The sequence below is a fragment of the Cricetulus griseus genome, assembly GCF_003668045.3.
Source record: "Cricetulus griseus strain 17A/GY chromosome 1 unlocalized genomic scaffold, alternate assembly CriGri-PICRH-1.0 chr1_1, whole genome shotgun sequence".
In the NCBI taxonomy this organism is placed as follows: domain Eukaryota; kingdom Metazoa; phylum Chordata; class Mammalia; order Rodentia; family Cricetidae; genus Cricetulus; species Cricetulus griseus.
The window spans coordinates 48,196,406-48,222,115 of record NW_023276807.1 but is presented as its reverse complement, the minus strand read 5'-3'; the positions used below and the strand labels follow the sequence as shown (position 1 = coordinate 48,222,115).

The window sequence follows — 25,710 nt, the reverse complement described above, 5'->3', positions numbered from 1 at the left end:
GTTTCTTCGGATGCCCTGTGCAGATAGCTTGTTGGATCTTTGATGGTTTTGACATGAGATTCCACATTCTCTGTATCTGGGAAACTCTTGCTGATTGTTCCATTGTTTGTTCCTCTGGGAAGTCCTAAGTGAAGGGGTTTTCTAAGTAAATTTGGCAATAATATCAATCTGTTATAGATTACACCATCTTCTCATAGCCAAGTGCTCAGGTAGCTGCCATCTGTACCAGCCTACACAGTTCCTGAAGGCGAAAGCCATGAGTGTCTGCTATTCTGAAATTTCCCCGCTTCAGATGCCATGGCTGAATTCCCCTGCTGTCTGGGAGCAGCAGCTGCCAACAGTTGCCACTGCATGCCCTGTTGGGAAATGTCCTTGACCTGGAGACACTACCTCATTCAAGGTTACATGACTTTCTGGGGGCACCCAAGGACCAGGACAGACTAGTGCAGGAATGGACAGCAACGGCCCTATTGCCTGAGTTTGTGACAACTCTGAAGATCCACCCAAGCTCCAGAGCACTATCCTGACTCCATGGAGGCTGCAGTTTGCCTAATGCCAGTTCTGTCCAAGTCTACCTCTGCTCAGCTCTGCTCTTCCCTTGTCCAAACTTGTCTGTGTGTTACAGTACTCATCAGTAAGCCATCTCTAGGCAATTGCTGTCCTGGGGATTAACTTCAAAGATTCCGATCAAAGGTCAAAGATCACCCACTCATGATTTCTACTACAGTGACTCATGCTCAGATACCATAGATTAATAGATTTGGAGAAAAAAGAGTTTGGTCTCACAACAGTAGTGGCACTAGAGTTCAGCTCCATTACAAATTAAAATGGTATTTGCTTAATTAGAAATATGGGGTAGTTTTATAGATAGATTGATTAAATAGGCATATACATGGCTATTAATTTGATTCTTTTCCTTTCGACTAAGAAATATGTTCAGTTATCTTATGTGTGAGAAAAATGAAACAATAGTATTAGTAAAAACCTTTCATTTGACAAATTTGCTATTTTTGTTCTGTATAACTATATGGGAAATATTAAAAATGAAAATAAGATGTATATAGAGATTCCCACCATAGTAAAATATAATAATGGATTTTATATAGACAGAATAGCTATAAATATGTTATCATTGGGGAATGATCACACAGTTTTGACGTATGTGCCAAATACGAAATACAAAATTAAACACTTGGTTAACATTTGCTTGTGTAATAATTTTAAATTAAAATTCTATTTGTTCTGAGATCTAAATTTTCAGATGGGTATTTTCAAGATACATGTATGAAAGTTTCTAAGACTAAATAGAGCTAAAAAATTAAGAAGATAATTTGTTAAAACTTGAATTTATTGCAAAATACAAACAAAGCACTGAGATGTATCAAGAGTCGCATCTAAAACTAGAGGTTAGAAGTATTGAGTTACCCGGCCCAGCAGCACCCTAGGCCAGGGCTGAGTGGGAGCTATGCTGATCTGGAGTGGGCACTCTTATTCTTCGTTTCAGTGTATTTATGTATTTATGTATTTATTCATTTGGTTTTTCTAGACAGGGTTTCTCTGTGTAGCTTTGTAGACCAGGCTGGCCTGGAACTCACAGAGATCCACATGCCTCTGCCTCCCTAGTGCTGAGATTAAAGGCATGTGTCACCACTGTCTGGCTCATTTTGGTTTTCACCCCAGGGTTTGTGACTCAATGGTGAGGAAGCCTAAGGGTACACACAGTGTGCTCCTGGCAGGGAGCTTCCATCTCAGAGACTTCCAGGACCCACTCAAAACTTCCTCATCCCATCCCTCTCTCCCATTTGTTTAGCCCAAGCTTTAAATGAAAGTTGTGCTATAGATGGTTCAAAGGCCGATACTTAAAAAGATAAAAATAAACTGTGCTAGGCCAGGGGTGGCATGCTTGGCGCTTCAGAACACAGTGTGAACGGCACTGACTGACTTGTAGGTATGGGTGTGCCTTTCAGAACATGTCTAATTGAGTGATGCATGTTTAGTAAATTACTACAGTCTCTTCACAAAGAAGGCTTCAAAATAGATCAACACAACACAGACAGGAAGTGTATCCAGCCACCCATAGGACAGAAGGGATAGTTGGCTTTGTGGATATCAAAGGATTTTCTGAAACCTCCACTAACCTGCTAGATCTTCTGAATTTCAGCATCTTGCTAACTCAGTGGGAACACAGAGACCCACCCAGAGCAGCAGGGGCAGCATTGAGCTACAGAGCACAGAATATTGATTTGAAATATATATGTATATCACTTGAGATATACAATGCTCAATAAATATCAAGGATAGCCCAAATTTTTCTCTTTCTCTGTCCTTTCTTCTCCTGTCCCCACGTCTCTCCTCCCTTGCACTGCCCTCCCATTCCCCACCCCTTTTTAAATAGAGTTTTTAAATGTTTGCCAGGCTGCTCTTGAACTCACCATGTACTCCACACAGTCTTTTCTCAGCAACTCTCCTGCCTCATTCTCCCCAGTGCTGGCACCACAGGCATGTACCATCAGGGTACAGTAAGGACAAACCACAGAATTCCCTGCTTTTATAGTTTTGCTGTAGGATATGAAATGTTTGGATTTATGGCCTTAAGAATACTAAAATGGTTGGTAGAGATTTTCAGCTTTTATTTCCTCATTTAGAAACTTGGTATGTGGTAGACCCTGCCGACAGCTACAGTCAAGAAGGGCCTCTGTGTAAACTCTGTCTACCTGGTATTGAATATCCATGTGGAATGGCTGGTTAAACATTTCAAATGGCTTCCACTGTCTCGAAGCAGTGAGCCCAGAGACTGCCAAAGGCCAAGAGTAGAATCATTTATCAACCTGTTAACATCACAGTAGAAAAACATGGGAAGACACTGCATGTATAATTAGAACTTTAGGACAACTAGGTTGGCAAGGGAGACAGGACTGTGAGGATGGCTTACTGGTCATCATTTCTGCTCAGAGTTATGAGTTATGCTCCTGGTTGCTGTGATGTGGCAGCCTGGTGGCTTTTCATTCCATAGTGCACAGAAATAACTGGGAGCTGTTATTTCTCTTGGGTAAAAATATGAACTGGATTCAAGAGCTCACACTGGCACGCAGGGCACCGACATTTCTCACTGTTTTGATAAACATGAAGAGTACAGTTCATATGATCACATCTCAGGTTGTAGACACTACTGTAATATTGTTTCTTGTACAGGGTGAGAGGTGTGAAGATTGTTTCTTGACCCAATGAAATATATGCAGTTCACATGCTCCCCACTTCTTGGCCTTTCTTTTTGTTTGGGGAGTTTTTTCCCTGCCACCTTATGCCCAGTCCAATGCCAACAAAGCAGGAAAGGAAGACACATTTGTTAACCCGTGGAGTGCAAATGTTGTAACTCAGAGTTTGGAATTAACCAGGATGTACAGGCACAAGTTCGACTCACTCTTGGCAAACTGAAACTCCTAGATCAGAAGTGGAAAGATGTATGTGGAGGCAACTGATACACTCCAAGCAAGCTTTAGCTGTGCCACTTGGAAACCCACTGGAAACAGATGTCATTTCTTACAGCTCACACACAGAACAGGAGACTTTTGAATCAATTTTAAATATAAAAGTAAATGGCTGTGGAAAACATGCTCCTCAAAGCCCTACATTAAGAAGCTACAAATTTAATTATTATTTACAAATCCAAAATATGTGAGTGGAATCCATGATGCTTTTAAATTGTAGAAGTCTAAGCAATTTTTCATGATGATCAATGACTAATTTCATATTTAAGAACATTTTTCTAGCTCTATGTTGGAATAGTTTCATTTAAACAAAGCTCTAAATTTTGTTCTGTTTTTCTTTCTCATAAACAATAATGATTTTCATGGATTATGGCATATATTTCTTTAAAATTCCACATGCTTTACATTACTGCATAACTATGTCATAACAGAATTGCCACATTAAAAAACCTCAACATCAAAGGCATTTTAATAAGATGATTACATTTTTAGTTTAAATTGTAAACTGCACTAATTCAAACTTCTTGATGTTTGGGACATCCAAATAACCTTTCTTTAAATATGTGTGTTGGGCGATGAAACGGTTCAGTGAGCAAAGACTCTTTATGAAGCCCGGTGACCTGAGCTTGATCCTCAGAGCCCACATGGTGGAAGGAGGGAACTCACTCCTGAAAGTTGCCCTTTGACCTTCCATGCTCACCTGAGCACACACAGCATACACAAGCGAGTACACTCATCTGCACACACAATCCTGTGTGTCACTTCTTTTACTGTACTATTTTCTTAGGGCAAAAAAAAAAACCAAACAAACAAACAAAAAACAAACTAATAATGTATGACATCATGAAAAGATATTTGAATTGCAGACAGTTTTTAATGCTATCACAACTTTTTCCTGTAGGACTTCAGTAATGGGAGTGCTTGCAGCTGTCATATGCAGAAATGTATTTGGGATTAAATAGTAGATACCACTACACAAAATTACCAGCCTTGTTAAAAAAAAAAAGTAATAGCTAACATAAGACATGTTAAGTGGTATAGCCAGGTATAGGAATTGCTAAATACACTGGGGTTTAAGATTAAAATTTCATAATCTTGGCTGCCATGGAACTTGCTTTGCTCTTGTGTGCATGTCCTTATAAGTTCCCGTTCTTTGACCTGTGTACTGTAGACACCAAGAACATCAATAGCTGGGCTGTTTTGAGGCAATGAATTTGAGTAGCAATTTGTGGTACTATGAAAATGGCTAAAATACAAATTGGAGAACAGTATAGAATGGACCATATCTTTTTAAGTGAAGAAAAGAAAATCAGACCATCTGTTTAGTTAGTTAGCATGTGTGGATATATGTGTGTATGTGTAAAATGTGTGTGCATATTTGTGTGTGTTAATGAGGGCATAGTTCCAATGTGGAGGTCAGAAAACAACTTTGGCATGGATCTTCCCTTTCCACATTGCTTGAGATAGGGTATCCTTACTGTTTATTCACTGTATACATCAGGTTGGCTTGTTTACAGCATCCAGAAATTCTCCCATCTTCACCTCCAATCTCTCTGTGTAAATTTTGTTATTACAGACACTCACTCTATGTGTTAGATTTTTACATGGGTTCTAGAGATTTGAACTAGGTTTTCATACTTACAAAGAAAGCACTTTTACCCACAGAGCCATTTTCCAAGCTATCTATCTATGTATCTATCTATGTATCTATCTATGTATCTATCTATGTATCTATGTATCTATCTATCTATCTATCTATCTATCTATCTATCTATCTATCTATCTATCTATCTATCTATGAGATAGTCTCTCTATGTAGCCTGGGTTTCCCTTGAACTCACCTCTTCCTGTCTCAGCCTCCTAAGTGCTAATATTACGGCATGTATACCCTTGCCTAGATTAAAAAAGTGGGCTGATGAAATGAACCAATGGTTTCAAAAGAAGGATTTTTAAAGTATTTAATATGCTGGAGTAATGGCTCAGAGGTTAGCAACACTATTAGTCTTGCAGGGGACTTGAGTTTGGTTCCCAGAAACAACACCAAATGGCTTGAAACTGCCTCTGAATACAGCTTCAGAGGATCCAAAACACTCTGGCTTCTGTAGGCACCTGTATGTATGTTTACACCCACCACACACAAATAAATAAAGACAATCCTTTAAAAGTGCCAAACATGCATATCCATCAGGAAAATGCAAATTCAATCCAATTTGAATACACGTCTCCTAGAACAGCTACCCATGAGAAAACTGACAGCAAATGTTGGCTAGTGTGTGGGAAAAAAGGAAGACATAATTCTATACTGGTGGGATGTAAACTAGGACAGCCATTATGGAAATCAGTATGGAGGTTTCTCAGACACTTAAAACCAAAATCACCAGATGATTCAGCTGTACCACTCCTGAGCATCCTCCCAAACTCCCAGTTCACCACAGAGATACACGCATTATACTCATGTTATTGCTGCGTATTTCATAATAGCAAAGGAAAGGAACCAGCCTTGATGGCCATCAACAGATGAAGGGATAATGAAATGGTGGTCCATTTACACAATGGATTTTTACTAAGCTGTAAAGAAAAATGAAAGTTTCAGGAAATTGGGCCAATCTAAAAAGTATTATATTTATCAAGGCAACCCAGATTCAGAAAGAAATAAAAAGCCCAAAACGAAAAGCAAATATGTTCTTCTAGCATATGGGGATCCTAGCTTTTGGTACATATGCCTATATATGTGAGTATATGCATATGTGTGTGTGTAAATGTGGGCAAAGCTTAAAAACTAGAAAGGGGGGCCAAGGGAAGGTTAAAACCAGTACTGAGAAAGCATGGTAGGAAGGAGAAAGAGGTCAAAAGGACATAATGTGACATGAGGTGGGGCAAAAGATACAGGGGCAGGAAGGGATACAGGCAGAAGAATGAACCAAAATATATTTGGTTAAAAACACCACTATAAAATTTAATGCTTTGCATACTAATTACAAAAACCAAACTAACAAAAAATCAATTAAAATTAATTGAAATTAATTAATTAAAAAATTAATGAAAGAAAAAATAAGAAATGAACAAAACCCAACCAACCAATAAAGCAATGTTAGGTATATTACACATAGTCACTTCCCCTCCTTTACCTCAAAACATGTACAACAACCTTTAGAGGGACTAACTCCATTGACAAGCGTGTGTCAGACTAGAAAGGTTATTATTTGATGCTATCATGCCAGTGGGAAAATGAATAGGGTGTGCAGACTGGCCTCTCTCATTTGACCTTAGAGTGAACAGCTGTGCTCTGGGATCATGGCAGACAATTTTCCCTCTGCTAAAAACTTAAAGTGAGCAAATGCATTCTGTAACTGTCAGCAAAACAGTTAAAATACCAAGACTGGCCATGCACTGGCCATCCAGAAATGAGCATGGACTCACAGAGTGAGATGCACTGTGGAGGCTTTGGTTTGACTGTCTCTTACCAGTGTTAGGGAGGACCTGTTCTCAATCTCTTTTCAAAGGAATCAGGTATATGAGTGGGTATCATTCTGCCCATCATCAGCTCCCACCCCTCCTTGAGTGGATACTTTCTTTACTTCAGTAATAATTAAAATAGTGGAAGTTGAATTCAACTCACTGAATTACAGATGTTGTTGTTACCTTGAGCTGAATTAACCTATAGATGGCCTTTTCACTCCATAGCAATTACACATACTTAAGATTAATTATTCCTACTTTTTGTGACACCTTCAATCAAAGGCTGGCTGTTCACTCCACTACGAGCTCCATGCTGGTGGATTTCCAAGGTCCCTAGGTTGCTCAGGGTATACCAGTTGATTCTAAAGGTCTCTTAGGTTGTTCAGGATATACTCCAAGTTGTTCTGTGACAACTTGCTTAAAGGATTCTAGTTCCCATCACCATTATTAGAATCTCTGCGGTACCAGGCAACTAAAGAAGCTCCTTGCCAAGGCATGAAAATAAACGACCTTCTCACATCCACACAGTCATGCTGGTGTTTTCAGTTATTCTGCACAGTACAATGCTAGACTGACTCTGTTCCCCCAGTTACACATTTTACAAATAAGACATCTTCTTGTCCTCTTATCCGAGTCTTAGTCTTTTTTCATAAAAGCACAGGTTTTAGTGATTAAACCAACATTTGCATTTTTAGGCATCCGTAAGGCAAACATCATCATTATCATGGTCATCATTGTCATCATCATCATCGTCATCATCATCATCATTAACAACAACAAAAAGGGTCTGAAGAAGAGAAAAACTGAGATAGTGTCCTGGAACAGAACAAGGGTTCTCCTTTCATCATTCTTGTTCATGTAGTCCTGGATATCTTAGCCAGAGATTTTAGGCAAGAAAAACAAAGGCAACAAGATCAAGGAAGAGGAAGTGAAGTTACCCTTGTTTGAGGATGACATGATTGTTTATGGAGAAAACAGTACCAACCCCACCAAGAATGGTTGGAACTAATAACTCAGTAAAGATCTAGAATACAAAATGAACAAGCAATTTTATGTATCAGTAATAAATGGCTGAATTTTTTTTTAGAAAATCTTTTCTGAAGAGGGATGGGGACTATACTTCTTTTTGGGTATAATGATAAACATTAAAATTTAGTTAAAAGTTAAAAATTATGTTAGTTTAGTAAAGTGGTGGTTGTAGTTTGTTTTCCAAGATTCAAAACTTTATTAGTGTTGGGAAATTGGTTAGGTTTTCAGTAACAGGCACAAGTTTCCCTCATGTTGAGTGGCTCTGAAGTCCAATTACAGAGTTGTTACCAGGGTATATGTGCCACTACTGAATCCTTAAGGTTATCATGCCATGTTAGTTCTTGATGTGATTTATAGGCCTCATAGTTGGGTAGGATTGTTGGTGAAATACTATTTAGAACAACCATATCCAAAGCCTTACAGAAATACATTACTCATAAATAAATTTTACTAAAGAAGTAAATTAGGGCTAGCAACTTAGCTCACAGGGTAAAGGAACTTCCACCAAAGTTGACAATCTGACAAGTTAATGACAAGTTAATACCCATGTCATCTTGGTAGAAGGAGAGAACTGACTCTTAAAAACTGTCTTCTTACCTATGCACACACCCACAAAAATAGACAAATAAATGCAATTTAAAATTGAAAGAAAGAATAAAAGATCTCCACAATGAAAATTATAAAACAATGGGAAAAATTATAGAGCTCACACACAAGAAAATGGGTTCATCCTATGCCCATAAACTCAAAGTATTGCTAAAACATTCATCTTGGTCCCATCTGTTACATCTGTTTGGGGAGGATCAGGAGGTGTGCTTGTTGGAAGAGGTGAGTCATTAGGAGTTGACTTTGAGGCTTTAAAACTCAAGCCATTCTCAGTTAGCTCTCTCTGCCTTATGGTTGTTGTCTCAACCTGCTGGCTCTCACACAAATGTCAGTAATGGTGATTTGATCATGGCACACTACATACATACATCAAATTATAATAGTATTCCTCACAAGTAAGCATGCATATCAAACAAAGCCTTTAGAGAAAATGTAAAATGAATTGAAAGACTACCGTAAGCACCACTTACTTTTAATCATGTAATTTTCAGACAGATGGAGAAACAGGTGACAGAAGAGTGTACAATCCAGACCCAGCATCACCCTGTCCCTCAGAATTTGTCTTGACCTTGGTAGTAGCCACATGGGCCTACAACTATGCAAGACTCTAGATATCTACAGATGAGAAAACGCATTAACCCTAATGTTACTACATTTTATGCCATAAATGCTGTCCTTCAATCAAAACATATAAGAGTAAATCGCACTAAACTGAAACATAAGAACCTATAGTGTCCAGATTCAAACATTTTCATGTAGCATATTTATATTAAATTATACATGAAGGACTTAAGCCACTGAAGACACAAAGACAGCATGACATGCCTGTACAGTACATTAAAGAACCTCTATAAAATGCTAAGCCAAGCGTGTTTATCATGAAGTGAAATGACAACATTCCATTAGAGTCTGCTTATTAGCACATGTTACTGTTAACTGTCTTTTTTTTTTTTTTACTGTATCCCAAATCAACATTGTCCATGTCTTTTATTTCCTGCACATATAGCACTCTCACAATGTGGTAGCATTTTACTGTTTAAGTGCCTACCCTCCTTTGCTAAAATGGCAACCACTTAAAGATGTGGAAAACACACTATTTCTTGGAGTTTATTTTTCTTCCCAATTTGGCATAGTGCATAATATGCAGCAGATGTTCAGTAGATGTTTATCACCAAATGATCTGGATATAAATGATAGCAGGCAATTTACCTCCTACCTATGTAAATACTGAGGACAGGCTCACCTGCTATGTCAACAGTGTGTTTTGATTCTCTTTAAATCCCAGTGAATCTACATCTTAAATTCAGAGTATTCTTTTAGTCCCATTTTAGAACTGCCTTTATTTTAAAGACAGGAAAACAAACAGTCCTAACTCATTTCTCTGTGTTAAGCTAACATGGGGATTAAAAAAATAATACGGCTCTGTGATTTTCACTCAACTAGGAGAGGCTATTTTGGAACTGTGTGGACTTTAGATATTTGAAGCAGTAATTACTTCCCCCATAAATGTTACCTTTTAGAGTCAAACACTATTTTCCCACTGCACTTCACATTTTCCTTAAGGGAAAACATCTTTTATTCAGAGTTGACCATGCTGTGTTACTCTGTGTGGAAAGTCTCCTTTCCATTCATGTAGATGGCATTGTAAAGTCCGTCAATCAGGGCAACAAGGACAGTAGCTTACACTCCATTATATTAGGCTTTCCATGCTCTACATCATTGAATACCCACATAATATGAGGGGAAATTTTATATATCTGAGGTCCTGCACATCATCCATCTATCCATCCATCTATCATCGAAGCTCAGAGACTTTCTAATGAGTATAGGTTATGATCAGGATAACAATACAGGAAAACTCATCTCCACATTTTACATTCTTGCTTGTTTAAAGTTCTGCAACAGAATTCATGGATTGAATTCTGCATAATTCTGGATTCATGGCTTACTTTAGTGAACTAGTTATGTAACCATTAAAAAAATAAACAGGATACATTTTTTTAGGGTGATGCTTCATAAATAATATCAAGTTGATACAGCTAAGACTCCAATAGTCTCCCTTCCACACTGAACAGCAGGCAATCAAAGCTTCCCTCATGTTCAGCAACACTGACTGTTGCTCTGGGATTTTTTTACAACTTACCATGGCCTTGGGTTTGGTTCCAGAATTGCTCCCTGGAGTGGATGATGAATCAGTGGAGTCAGGATTAGAAGACAGAGTCACCTGTGTCTGATTTATTGAGATACTATCCGCTCTGCTTTCAGATCCTGATTCCAGATCCTGTTAAAAAAACAAATGCACGGCCATGAAAAGAGGCACATGAGTGTCCCCTGCAAGCCCATGTCCTCCCACCAGCAGCCCTCGTTCCTCATGTGACCACCAGCAACTCATAGTGTCACAAGGGTAGCAAGGGGAGGTGTCTTCCAGTTTTCCTCACTGGAACTTTCAAATGCCAAATGAAAACATCTTTCCAGTCTTAGTTCACAATCAAAGTAATGATTTTCCCTATGATACTACAAACCATGGTAGTGAAATTCATTTAACACAGATGGAATGTAATAATAGCGAGCATGTAAATGAGTATGAATAGTGACATTGTTTTCTTTAAGAGGTGTGTGTGTGTGTGTGTGTGTGTTTCCCCCCCACATGGATATGTGATGTACATAATTGTAACCAAATTTCTTGACTTCAGATCAGACTATTTTATGTGTTTGTGTCAAACATAAAAAAAACATATTTTATCCTAAATAAACGATGGCTCACTTAAATTTCAAGCTGAATTCATATGAAATGGATACCAGCAAAAAAAAAAAAAACAAAAAACAAAAAAACCCAGAAAGTTTATAAACATTAAGCGTTCTGCCATGAGTGATAGGTAATTTATTTAATTTGTCTTTTTTAAATAACAGGGGTCTTTTGCATTTATTTTGCCTTCCTATCCATTAGTTAATGAAGTAGTTAACAGAGTAATCCTTTATTTTTCTAACCACACAATAATAAATATGAGATGAAATAGTATTTTTTTTGCAATGTATCTGTCTTGGGTTGTTACTTTGCACATATCACATTTTACAGCTATATCTGTTTCAGCTTGCTCTCCTGTGTGGAAGGTATTATTGTCATCCCTGGAGAGACAATGACACCCAGACTCAAGGCAGATCTCTGGATTAAACTCACATTCCATGGCAGAGCTGCTATTAAATCTCAGGCCCTGACCTCAAAGCTCAACCTCAGAAAGTATCTGAGGGCCTGAAGCACAACTAAAGAAGCAATTTCATAGGGCAGTGGATAGGAGGAAGCTTAGGAGAAATCCTCCTTTCCACTCATTACTGTGAGAAATCACCAGCCAACTCTTCTGAGATCTCACACTCATTCCCTCCTTACTTAACCATCTTAAGCAAATTAAATGGTAAACAAGACCCAATTATCACTACACTTCCCACTTTTGCTTTTGTAATCCATCAGATGCCCTGTAGGACAATCAGACTCTCCAGTATCATTGTTACCCCTTGCTTTCACCATGTCAGGTGGATGGAACATACACAGCTCAGAGGAGTTCCTATTGTGGTGGGTTATCCAGAGTGGTATGAGCCATGGAAGAGATCCACATACCATTCTATTATGGCATAAAATAGTGGGAATGTTTCTATTCATTCTTTACACAGATTTCATATCACAAAGTAAGGCGTATTCATTAAGAAGAAAGCTATGGAACCCAGGTGATTCCTAGGGAGAATACTTAAAGTGATTCAGTGGGAGAAATTAAACAAAGAAATGGGATAAAAGATATAAAGGGCAAAATTAGAAAGAGGGGTGTTGGTGACCACAAAACATAATTGATGAAGAGGTCATGGGAGAAGCAGCAGACATCCAAGGAGTGGTGAAAGTCAACCTGGAAAGCCACCTCAAATGTTAAGAACAATGCCATTACTTCTGAGATGTCAGATCCAAGACAGGAGTACAGATTTAGTTGATGGAAAAGTGGCCAAGAAACAATTCAAGGAAGACAAACTAGGTAAAAAGGATATGAAACTTTGGGTGCCAAAAGGGTTAATGTAGGGAGATGCTTGACCAAAGATAAAGAAAAGCTTTTGTTTTTATGTCAGGAATGAAAGAGAGCAATGTCCTCTCTCTCTCCCCACCTTGTATACTGACATACTGTATGTCGTAATTTTAAAAAGTGGTGCACATGAGGAAGACACTCTCTGACAGAGCTTGAGTGGGAGGGTTTTGTTTTGTTTTGGTTTTTTTTTTTTTTTTGGTTTTTCAAGACAGGGTTTCTCTGTGTAGCTTTGGAGTCTATTGTGGCACTCGCTCTGAAGACCAGGCTGGCCTCGAACTCACAGAGATCTGCCTGCCTCTGACTCCCAAGTGCTGGGATTAAAGGCGTGCGCCACCAACGCCCGGCTAGTGGGAGGGTTTTTTATTGAGGAAAGTGAATAGGGAAAGAGAGGAGGGTAGAGGGGGGACAGGCCTACTGGGGACAGGAGCAGCAGAAGAGAAGAGAGGCAGAAAAAGAGAGGAGAGATAGAGAGAAAGAGAGAGCGAGGCAGGCAGAGAAGGAGAGAGAGAGGGGCAGGGGGGCTGGGATATGGACTGGGCTCTTTGAAAAGTGAATGTGCACAGGTGGCTCTTAGTGGCTGCAGCTGAGAGCATATCCTGTCAGAACCCCAAGGACAGGCCAGCACAGATGCCCGAATACTAATACTGTATACAGTGTGCTGCATAGTCTTTTTTTTTTTTTTTTTTTTTTTTTTGGTTTTTCGAGACAGGGTTTCTCTGTGGCTTTAGATGCTGTCCTGCAACTAGCTCTTGTAGACCAGGCTGGTCTTGAACTCACAGAGACCCACCTGCCTCTGTCTACCGAGTACTGGGATTAAAGGTGTGCACCACCACTGCCTGGTGTGCTGCATAGTCTTAACCATAGGAAGGACTTGGAATAATAGGAAGGCTGAAAAACACTCAATACTGCCCAAACTCCATCAAAAGGCCAGTGACTTGGCCTTAGCCTATGCATTTCTTTAGATTCTTTACAGTGTGGCTGAAGTCTCCCAACAATATTATGAACGTGGACTTGTTTACACGTTCACGTGAACCACAGTTAGTGGCTCAAACTCAGAATACCTTGCTGTTGCGAAGAAAAGGCCTTGGAAAGGTTTACAACGTGGCAGAATGAGAGCTGGCTTTTCTGAAAGACGAAGAAGTGACTCTCACAGGCTGTTTGACTCTTGACAAACTTCTCACTCCCCATCTTCATGACCTCTAACAAATCCCTCATCCTGCCTGAGGCATGCAATGCTCAACACTGGACAAAGAGAGCAAATAAAGCAACAGGTGCAAAGCTTAGCAGACACTGCTTTCTCCTCTAGTCCCACCCCCTGTTCCACCTGCCACTCATTCTAGGAGATTGTTCTCATTAGTTAGGAGGCATTAAGGGACTGGCACACAGTGGGGTACTCAGACATGGTCAAGATTTGGGGTCACAAAGTACAAAATCAGATCTCGGGGTTTGGAGAATCTACCGGGGCATAGCTAGTTTGTTAGGTTTTCTCTAGGCAGTTTCATCTAAATCTTTACCCCATCTTTTTTAAAGATTGACTTCACATGAAAGCTATTCTTCATCATCCCAGGATCTGTCTCTATTTATAGTCTTTTTACATTGGTAACCCATTGTGGGAATTTTGTACGTATTCTTAAACTGGGTGGGCATGTTAGCATAAGAGTCATTGTTTCATTGTGTACCATGTTCGTGGTGGAGTGGGAGAGTGGGACTGAGGCAATTTCTCCCTTGTCTCTCTCTGGGTTAGTGCTCCCTGGTGAATGGTCAAAGTCATAATCATGACATCAGAATCCTTTGATTCCATGGCACAATTATCAAAAAGCATGGAAAGTGCAGAGAAATGATATTAACATTAACTTTGAAAACCAATGAGCAGAGAAAAACCAAGGGTGACCCAGAAAACTTTAAAGATTGAAAAGTAGTCTTGAGGCTCAGGGATATATATTGTTTGTGTCTTGCTGAATGTCTGATATCAGTGTAGAAGGAAAGAGAAGAGAATTAACAATTGGCTAAGCATATTCTGGGCTAGATCTGTACAAGTCTGCTTCTGTATGTCTTTTCATCTGTCTCCCTAGCCAGCTATGAGTTTATCAGTTAATCTTTCTATGTGTCTCTCTCTCTGAAATGAGCCTACCATTGAAAAATTAGACAATTTTATTATGGTCTCAGATGGTCAGTTATAGAGCATGGATCCAAAACAGACCTTCAGTCACTAACATTTATAATGTTTCTGCTGACCTATTTTGCTTTATTCTAAATATATTGATAAATTGAGATCTTAGAAACAGATATTATGTTTATAGGGCAACAATTATGGTAATAATTATGGTAATATTCCATGAGATAGTGTATGAAATATTAAAGTTCAATTTACAATTTATGTAGAAATACAAAACATAGATTTAGACAAGTGATCTAGTCATCACGTATATTAGTTCATGTGTTTGGTTTCTCTTTACTGCATAATAAAGAAGCCAGGCAGGGGATAATTTATTTTTTGAAATGGAGTGAAAGACATGTTGTTTTATAGAAATCTCAACTGTGATTTTCTATTTAATATATGGGGACTGAGAAAATTTGGAGGAAGCAGAACAACAGGCAAGAATGTAACAATTCACCCCTGAAAACTTAAAAAAAAAATACTCTAGACCCTATGAATGGCAAGGAGGTACCAAGACCTAGGGCCTCATGAAAAAGAAGATATTTTTGCCTTTAAAGGTGCTAGAGAAAAATGAGTGTGAAACTTTTGTCCTCTCTTCATATGCTAATCAAATTGAAGCAGCCTTTCTAGTGGGCTGGTAGAACATTGCATTTGCTTCGTTTCTCCCATTAGGATCCCCTTTCTTTGCTAAAATGAAACTATGTGCAAGTAACTAAGATAGCACTAGGGAGAGAAGGACTAGGTTTTTTTTTCCCAGAAAGTTATTTAGGTGTAACTCACTGCAAAGAAAATATTTGCAATGCATCTGGAAGGATAAGAAAAATTATTAAGATTACCAAAGATGAAAATTTCATTTTTATTAGCTTTCAAGACTGAAATCTAGTTTCATATCAGTCGGATGATTATTAAGATGATTGTTGTTCTAAGGGTATCAGCTTTTCATTGTAGCCTGGTTGAATGCTATAGCTCTGGATTAAACCTGTCTGTGTTTATTTTTGTGCCAAACCTTGTATACATCTTACTCATCTTGTAACATTATGAGGAATATGTGTGGTGACATATGTGGAAGACACTGAGTACCATTCACCTTGTCTTAATCCTTGCTCCTTTACCTCAGAATCAATAGAGAAACTATATTCAGTAAGGAACTAGGCACAAAAGAATTGTTTTAGTAGGTGTTCCAACCTGTATATGTGATATTCTACATTTTGAATCTCATGTAAATATAAATTTCTTTATTTAGTTTATTTATTATTCTGTAATGAATGCAAATCCTTATTTAATAGAAACAGGACGTGGCTTAATTATATTTAAACCCTATGCTATATATGCTAGATCTACATAAACCAAACCATTTAACATGAAACTGGTAGAACTAATCTTATGATCTATTCCTTCTAAATTTTATTTTGAGTTTTGGAATTTCATTGGAGCATCTGTCATATAAACTTAATGGGATAAAATTCTCACTTCTGTCCTCTTCATTATTTTTCAGAGTATATTTTAGAGAGCTAGCAAGTCACCCACATCTGAATTATTTTTGCAGTATGCAGAATTAGTTCACCTGCATCTATGCACCCATATGCTATCCAACCACCCACCCCAACCCATCCAGTCATCCATTCACCCATCCAACAACCTCCCATCCAACCATCCCTTCACCCACCCAGCCTTCTATCAATCTGTCCATGTAGAAAAGACTTACTAAACATGTTTTTTTTTCATGCAGTGTAAGTTTATAGAATAAGAATTTATGTCTTAGAAATAATTGGTCATAATTTGAAAAACTGGGAATAATGTAGTTATCAAGTTAGACATAGCATTTGTAATGCTGCAACATGTCATTGAAGAGCAGTAAATATAGTCATACTAAACAAACTACTACAGCAAGGAGGGCTTAATCCCCAAGAAGCAGAATTTCCTAAGGTCCTTTTGTTTCCTTTTTAATGTTAAGTTTTTATTTTTTGTTGTAACCCATGTGTGTATGGACTCTCTGTGTGACTTGTGAAAACAACTGAGTGATCTCTCTGGGGTTTTGTTTCATTTATTAGTAGATGCCATCATCAAAGATTTTCACTTATAAGAGAGACCATCCGAGATAAAGAGGAACTATTCTAACAGGGCTTGGAGGACACAGACGTGTAATCCTGGCTTCTTGAGCAGTGAAGGCAGGAGGATAGTAAGTTCAAGGCCAGTTGGGGCTACATAGTGAGTTTAAGGACAACCTGGCCAACTTATTTAGTCCGTGTCTCAAAGGACTGGTGATAAAATGAATTGGAAGATTGCTTTCCTAGTGTGGGGCAGACCTGAGGGTCAATCCCCAGTTTTTTGGAAAAAAAAAAAACAACTAAAAGCTAAACAAACACTAATAACAACAGCCAAACAGACACAGCGAGGAACTATTCCACCAGGAGAAAGAGCAGGGGGCAGGGAGCTCACAGGGACATGCCGCCGCAGGTTCGTTGGGGTGCTGGATGCGGAAGAGGCAGTGCTGAGGGCGTTCTCAATGTCTTGGTCTAGTTGGTCTAGTTTCATGATTAGCAGCACCATGGAGTCCAGCCGTGTCCTGTCGCGATCATCCCTTGTTTCCTGAGGAACAGAACAAGCTGTTATTGAATCTAAAAGGCCATTTTTTTTTTAAAGAATAAAAGTTCCCTGTCTTCATGGTGACAAAAGGCCACTGAATAATGGGCAGTCTTCTATTTGACAGGGGAGAGAAGGTCTAGTCCGGGTCATCAATGGGCCCTTCATGGAGAAGAGGCTGATCTAGTGCCAAGAGTGCATTTTACATAAATATTCAACACATGAAAAAAGAAGTAGAATACATTTCCAGCTTTCTAATAAGTATTATTGGGAGAATTTATTTATAACAGGTTTTTTTTTTTTTACAGTACAAGTGTATTATTTGTATGATTCTATAATTGTGAGTTTGTACTTAGGAATGCTGTGAGAGAATATTTGGACCATAATATCTTTTATGTATGGAAATATTAAAAAAATGAAGTTTGGCAAGTTTTTAGGTTGTCTGCAAAAAACACCTATTACTCTTTCAGCTATGGCCAGGTCAAGATTCCCCTTCAAATCTGTATTCCTGACCTGGAATTGCAAAATCTTGCTACCATCCTGGCTTTTATATGTTCTGGGAATCAAAACCCAGGTCCCCAGTTTTGTGTGGCTGGCACTTTATCAACTGAGCCACCTTTCAAGTCCTGTGCATTTACTTTAGTCCTTTTATATTCCTTATCTACTTAGAATAGGGATGCTATGAGTTGCTATAGGTATATTACTTCAACAGGACTCTAACTCTATAGATATATTTCTATAAAAGCTAAAACAGATAATGTTTTTGATACAGAGCACAATCTTTCAGAGGGTAAATAATTGATTTGTAAATTATCAAAAAGTCAACTAAAGTTGTATTACTTTCTTTTCCAGTTACAGTGACATGTTCACAAGAGTGACTGAGGGGAGATAGGGTTCTACAATTCATCATTGCAAGATGTCAAGGCATCAGAAATCTGAAGCAGATAATCATATACATCCATGGTCAAGAGCAGAGGGCAGTGAATTAGGACACACATGCCAGTGATTAGAGCACTTGGTTTACTGTTACAGAGCCCAGAATCTTCTGCCTAGGGAATGCTGCTACCCATGGTGGCATATCTTCTCACCTCAATGAGCTTAATCAAGATGGTCTCCCTCAACAGATATGGCCAGAATTCCTTCTTCCAGGTGAGTTTTGTCAAATTAATGGGTAGTATTAACCATCTCTTGAGCTAACATTAGCTAATTTATTTGGGCATTTTCTTTATTCTTGAGAATTTTATACACAGTAAAATATCATAATATCCAAACCCCATTCCTTCCCTCAACTCCCCCCATATCATCCACAGCACTTCCCATTACCAATTCCATATCTTCCTGTTTGTTTTTCTTTGTTTTGAGACAAGGTCTCATTATGTATCCCTGGCTGGTCTGGAATTCAAAAACCCATCCACATCTGCTTCTCCAGGGAAGTGCTAGAATTAAAGGCATGTGCCATCATGCTCTTTTCATTCATTTTTATTTTTATGCTTTGATAACCCACTCAGTCAAGTTAGTGCTACCCATATATACATGGGTGTAGGGCCAGCCAAAGCTAGATAAGCTACTTTTGAAAACAAATTTTCCTTGGTTTAAAAGCTTTATATAAAATAAAAGACTACTTTCTTACTTACTTTCTTTCTTTTTTTTTGTTTTTTTTCGAGACAGAGTTTCTCTGTGTAGCTTTGGAGCCTATCCTGGCACTCGCTCTGGAGATGAGGCTGGCCTAGAACTCATAGAGATCCGCCTGCCTCTACCTCCCGAGTGCTGGGATTAAAGGTGTGCGCCACCAATGCCAGGCTAAAAGACTACTTTCTTTTTCCATAAAAGTGGATTAACTTTGAAATTAAACTGAGATTTTTGAACATCTTCTAATTTATTCTGAAAACTATGTAGCTCTTACTATTTGATTTAGTCTCATTGCCCCTTTCTTGAGGAACATTTGATGACTGACAGAAAAATCACAAACTTTTTACAGGGCTTAGAAGTCTCCATATTTGCAAGAATGAAATCTTAACATTTATATTTTTATTCAATAATGATACAGAACTTTTCCTTTTTCTTTTCACTGTGAAATCCTGCTTATAACCTGAAATAACATTCTGGAAATATTACAGATCATTGCATCACATTTGCTTACAAGTGCTCCAAAAATGAAGAAACCTTACTATAGAGTCATTGAGTCCCTTAATTACTGTCCAGGTGTATCTGTTATATAATTTCCTTCTATTTCGAGCCAAAGATACATTTGGGAAGGTGTAGATTTGTGCATGTCTGTGTCCACATGTGGCTTTCCTTGGCTGTCATTCATATCTCAGTTGTAATATTCTCAAGGACAGTGATTCCTGTTTCCTACCTAGCAGAAGTGGAATCAAGCTATACACCACAGAAGCAACACATTTTCAGGAAAAGTGGTGAGATAAATACAGCCAAGAAATATGAACATGCAAGCCTTGGAAAATAGAAGCTGATATTTTTCCAGCTCCTAAGTTAAAGTTGGATCCAGCAGTACATCCGTAGCTACCCTGAACCCATCAGTGATGGTCTCCAAACCAATTTGTCTCTGAATTAACTGGATGCTGAGATTTTATACTCCAAAAATATGTTTTATATCCGTTGGCTGAGCATCAAATTATTTCAGTGATCTGCCAGAAGGATAAAACCCAACTTGCCCCCATGATATTCTCTTAGACAGTTAATTCTATTTCTTTTCTCTCTCCTCCAAGGGTACCTCCTCACTCACCATCCATTACTGTCATTCTGAAATGTCAAGAGATTTTATGCCATACATCCATAAAACCTCCCCAAAACAGAGTGACTAAACATCTGATGCTTTGTATAAATAACCATGTCCTAATTTTTGAGACTCAAGTTTTAATGTCTCATGAAGCTCTACTTTTTTCATATATCCAGGGCCAAACTCCAGCAAACAGTTTATGCCTGAAAAAACAATAGTGTATTTATTTGCAGATTCTGGACTTTTTCACTTCTTTAATGGAAATTTAATTTCATTTTGTTATTGTCCATGAACTACTGTCCTTGAAGAAGTATTTTATTATGTTAAGTTATTTACTTATGAGTCCAGGATTTCTACAACTTCACTCCCTCAATCCAATGTCAACGTGATAAACTTGCCTCTACAAATCTCGCTTTCCTTTTTTAAATTATCATTACAGCTGTTTTAAGTCAAGCATCATTTAAGGGACTGAAAACATCCATCAGCGAAGAAGACAAGATTCCTGTTGTCCTGAATGTTATAATCAACCCTAGGAAATAGACACTGAAAATTTAGAGATTCATAAATAGATTCAAATAGAAATTCATGTAGGAATTTAAAAATATGATGATGTAAATAACTACAGTGTTCTTGTCCACATGTATATGCCCATATTATATTGATATATAATTGGCATATAACACTAGCTAACATACAACACATTAGTTAATATAACATATTAATGTACAATATATAACATTAATACATTATATGATAATAAAATATATTATAGTCAGGAAAAAGCATTCTGTGGAAATTGAGAGACAAATCAGAATGGGAAGAGGGTAAGATGTTGGGGTAAAGATAGAGATGGATGTAGAGGAAGGAGGGAGGTGGAGGTGCAGAGCAGGAAGAGGGGAGGCAGTGCAGAGTCAGGAAGATAGTGCTCTAGGTAGAAGGAAGACTGATACAACTGCCATGAGACTGAAACAAAATCAGTCAATAACAAGACTAGGGTTGGGTGGATGAAGGTGGGGAAGGAAGGGAAGAGGGGGCACCATACAAATCGGATCCTGCTTGGGAGTTCACTGTAAGGATGAGAACTTACCCTGGGCGGGGAAGGTCATTAGGGTAACACGAGGAGTGATTCACTGGGTTTTACAAACTCTTTCAGTTCTTTGTAAATATTGGCAAAGAAAGATATTTAGAACCTAAAGCACACTTGATACCCAGAAATGTCACACACAATCAATAAGTGCCATTATTCTAAGGCCTCTCTCCTAGTTCTAAACGTCTTGTGCAGAGGTCTGAACTGCACACACAGTATATTGACTGTGAAGAGATAACAGGTTATTCATAGGAAAGCCACACATATTTTGACTTCCATGTGAAAAAATAAGATCAACAAGGAAGGCCTCATGAGTTTAAAAATCTGATGTACAGCAAAAGAAACAGCCATCTGAAGTGAGAGTCTACAGAATGGTGGATAATCTTTTCCATCTATCTATCTGTCTGTTAGTCTGTCTAGCTATCCATCCATCCTAGAATATACAAAGAAGCTAAAAACTTAACAACAAGAAAACAAATATTCCAATAAAAAGTGGGCTATGGAATAAACCCAGGGTTCTCGGAAGAACAGACATAAACAACTAGCAAACATTTTAAAACATGGCTCAGCATCCTCAGCTATTTCAGACACACATATTAAAACTACTTTGAGTGTCTATCAAACCCTAATCGGTTCAGCTATCATCAAGAAAACAAATGACAACAAACACTGGTGAAGATGTGGGGGAAATGATCCCTTATTCACTGTAAGTGGGGTGTGACTTGATTCTGCTACTGTAAATCAGGGTGGAGACTTCTCAAAAAAGCTGAAAGTCAGGCACTCACATGATCTGGTTCTATCATACCTGTCATACACCCAAAGGACTCTATATCCTACAACAGAGATACCACATACTATATACTGTTGCTGCTCTAATTACAGACTTAGGAAATGGAATCTAGCCAGATATACACAAACAAATGAATGGATAATTAAAATATGGAACACATACAGAGAGTGAAATTTTATTCAAACATAAAGAAAGGTAAAATTATGCAATTTGCAGGAAAATGGGTGGAGCTGGAAGACATACTGAGGTCATTCAGATGCAAAATGATAAACACTGTATGTTCTCTCTTAAGTGCATCCTTGTTTCCGATTATATGTGTATTTACTAGATAATGAGTATAGAGGTAGAGGCTGAGAAACAGAAATGGGCCCAACAGGAGACAAAAGAAACTTTGAGCAACAGGGGAAGTTAACAAAACCTGTAAAAGTGAAAACAGGGATACTAAGAATAGAGAGATATAGAAGATATGAGGACTAAGAATAGGTCCCAAACAAAAGTAAGTAGTTAAGAAAATGCCACAAAGAAACTTTCAAGTGTGAAACTAATTTAAGAAAGTAATGCAGCTCACATTTTTTTTTTTAAAGCAGGGGTGGACACCCGGTATATGTTGTAAGTCTTGAGCAACAGGATCTTCAGATAAAAACAAAGTATCCATGTGCCACATTTGTTTTTCTGTAGTGTAATATCCCCTAGACAGATACCATACTATCCTCAAGACATGACCAGAGAGGCAGAGCTGAAGGAGGAGGCTGAAGCATGCCCTTATGAACTGATGTATTAATTGGATCTGCAGGAATGGGGACTGGGGACCAACAGGAGGAAGATAGTTTTAAATAAAAACATTGATTGTTAAACCAATGTGAATTATGATTTAGGCAACCTAAGGGAGTTGAAATAATGCCTTTAATTTATTTTGTGCACCTATTTTCTGTAGCAATTGCTCCTGTTGCTAGGTAAAGTACAGTGTAGGCTGTTGACTTCATTTCAGTGCTTTTCTTATTCTCTTCTTTCTGTGTCTGCTTTTCTTGCTTTATCTGTTGTTTGTAAAGTTCCTTATGCTTCAATATGACAGGTTTTTATATTTATATGTTTCATTAAGTCAAAGTGTATCATTGGGAGGTGGAAACACAGAACTTCTGACATCATCTTGTCTGAGTTTGTTGCACCCAGTAATCCTTCAGTGTAAGTTTGCATGGTGACATCATGTGCTATTTACTTGGTTTTCTAAGATGCAACCTATTTCACACTCACGAAGCTAAAATTTGTGGGTTGTTGTAGAAGTGATCTCTCTCTCTAATGTCCCAGGTTCTTCCTCTAGAGCAGTGGTTCTCAACCTTCCTAATGCTGTGACCTTTAAAACAGTATCCTCATGTTGTGGTGACCTCCAACCACAACTGTATTTTCACTGCTATTTCATAACTGTAATCTTGCTAATTAGGAATTGTAATATAAATTTTTTTTTGGAGACAGGTTTGCCAATAGGGTCGCCACCCACAGGTTGAGAACCCCTGCTCTAGAATGAGAAAGAATAAGAATTATATGAAGCTACTTTTCAAATATTTGGAGAACTCTGCTGTTTCTACTTTATAATTCTAGGTGGAATGTCCACAGTTTACTTCTTAGACTTGGGGGAGTTTTGTGAATCAATCCCAAGGTGAAGTGCATGCCAAGACATACTTTATCCCTGAGCTGTACCCTTACTCCTCACTCCCTTAAGTCATTTCTCGTATGACACATTTTCAAATTAATCTCATTGTTTCTGTTTACTCTTCAATGGGTATGAAGTGACCCAGTTCATGATTGGTGACCAGAGTAAAATGTATTGCCATATATGTTCTGTGGCCATGGGATAGGCAGGGGTATCTCCATAATCATATACCATCAATAGTGTAGAATCTAGTGCCTGTTCAGAACATACATATGCAGGGACAGCCACAGTCTTCTTTCCCACGAGGAAAAAAATACATATCTGACTGCACTGAACTCGAGTCATGAGTGTGATCTATGTCCCCTTTGCCCAGCCTGCACCCAGGTAGCATAGAAACAGAAACATCCTACTGTCACGACACTGTAACCAGTGTTGGTAAAGTGTAAATAATGTGTGCTGTTGCTATAGAAGTTTTAGGCAGATCTCTCTCAGACCCAGGTCAGTAGAGACAAGAGAGATCAGATCAGGACAGAACTATGCAATATGGATTGTTGTCTATGGCGAAAACTCAATGATACTCTTTGTCTGTGGGCAGTGAGGGTACTTTGATTATGATGGTGTGTGGGAGGACACAAGTCTCCCAGAGGTCCCTGAACTGGTTAGGTTTAACCCACAGAGATTTCCCTGATGTTGTTTTCCTTCTTCAAATGCTCTTAATTAAACAGCAGAATTGAAGGCATTCACACATGGTGGTAGGCAGGAGGTACCCACCGCCAGACATCATACAGACTGAAGACAATATAAAGTCCAGAGAAAAATGTCTCCTCCAGCCCACACTGGCTCTGTTCTAATGCCAAGCATGTGGAAGAGAACAAAAAAAAATATCAAGAAAACAGCCGACGCTTCCAAATCATGGTCGTTTGGCAGAGCAGATCCAACAGTGACTGAATGCTTAGCTTGTCAGAGAGCCCCAGCCTCCTGGAGATAGTCATAATCAATGCAAGCCTGGGCCAGGAATAGAACCACGACTTCCTGATTCTGAATTCAAGGCCCTGGCCCAGACACTGTCTTCAGTTCCACATGTCTCTTCCTGGCTCTTCTGGTCCAGTGATACTCCTTGCTCACACATAAAAGAAAGGGACCTTTCAGCAATAGTCTTGGCTCCATTTCACCCTGAGCTATTTGATCTATAGCCAGCTGGAGTAGTATGGAATCTCATATTAGTGTTATACATTTCATTTGATAATAAATTCCTATTTCTAGACTTTCCTTTCTTAAAATAATATCCTGTCTCAAAAGCTAGAAAGTCATTTAATCCTGTTTGGTTTTTTTTCCTTTTTGGAGCAGTGAAGACTTTCATATGAAATGACAGAAGTTGAAGATAATGTAATTCCTCTCTGTCAGCATTTCCAGGCAAGTTAAGAATGGCAGCTTTAATTTTCATTCTGTTTTTCAAGAGGAAATATTGGTTGACTTCAAGGAAGTAAAATGAGATCTATCTTACTTGCCTGGTATATTATGTACAATCCTCAGTTGTTTGTGTGAGGTCTTTAATAATGTATGTGCCAATATTATGATAACATGTGATACAGGACAGATAATTTTGTCATTTAAAGTTGCCATAATGTATGATAGTATAGCCTACAATCTAAGCACTTAGGAGGTCATCGCAGATGGGTTGAAAGCTTGAGGCCACACTGGGCTATACAGCAACTTCAACCGCAACTAGGATTATATAATGAGAATCTGTTATGAACCACCCAATACAACCAACCAACCTGTCAACCCATCAACCCACCAACCAACAAACCAACTAACCAACCAGTCAACCAACCAACCAACCAAAGCAAAGAAGGAAACAAATCCTACATTGCTACAAGGAATCTCTTAACTTAGAAGCAATTATTAGCCAATGACCATACCTTTCATATGAATCATTATGTTCATGTTTTATTAATCTGCTTCTCTTTATAAGTCATAGTGAAAAAAACTGGTGTATCCTTAGCTTGAATTTTGAATTCCATCTATGTGATAATAATGTACAGGTACAGCAATCATTTG

At 38.4% G+C, this 25,710-nt stretch overlaps 1 protein-coding gene across 2 annotated transcripts in view; it reads right to left on the bottom strand.

Annotated features, from left to right (window-relative positions):
• Positions 1–9,038: 9,038 nt before the first annotated feature.
• Dlc1 (DLC1 Rho GTPase activating protein) overlaps positions 9,039–25,710 on the bottom strand; it is a 98,473-nt gene continuing 81,801 nt past the window's right edge. For both annotated transcript variants that reach the window (XM_027391233.2, XM_027391232.2), the window contains exons 3-4: positions 17,244–17,393; positions 9,039–10,863 (exon numbers count right to left, since the gene is read on the bottom strand). In XM_027391233.2, coding sequence (XP_027247034.1) covers positions 10,528–10,863; positions 17,244–17,393 — 486 coding nt within the window. In that variant the 3' untranslated portion in view covers positions 9,039–10,527. The remainder of the gene's footprint in view (positions 10,864–17,243; positions 17,394–25,710) is intronic.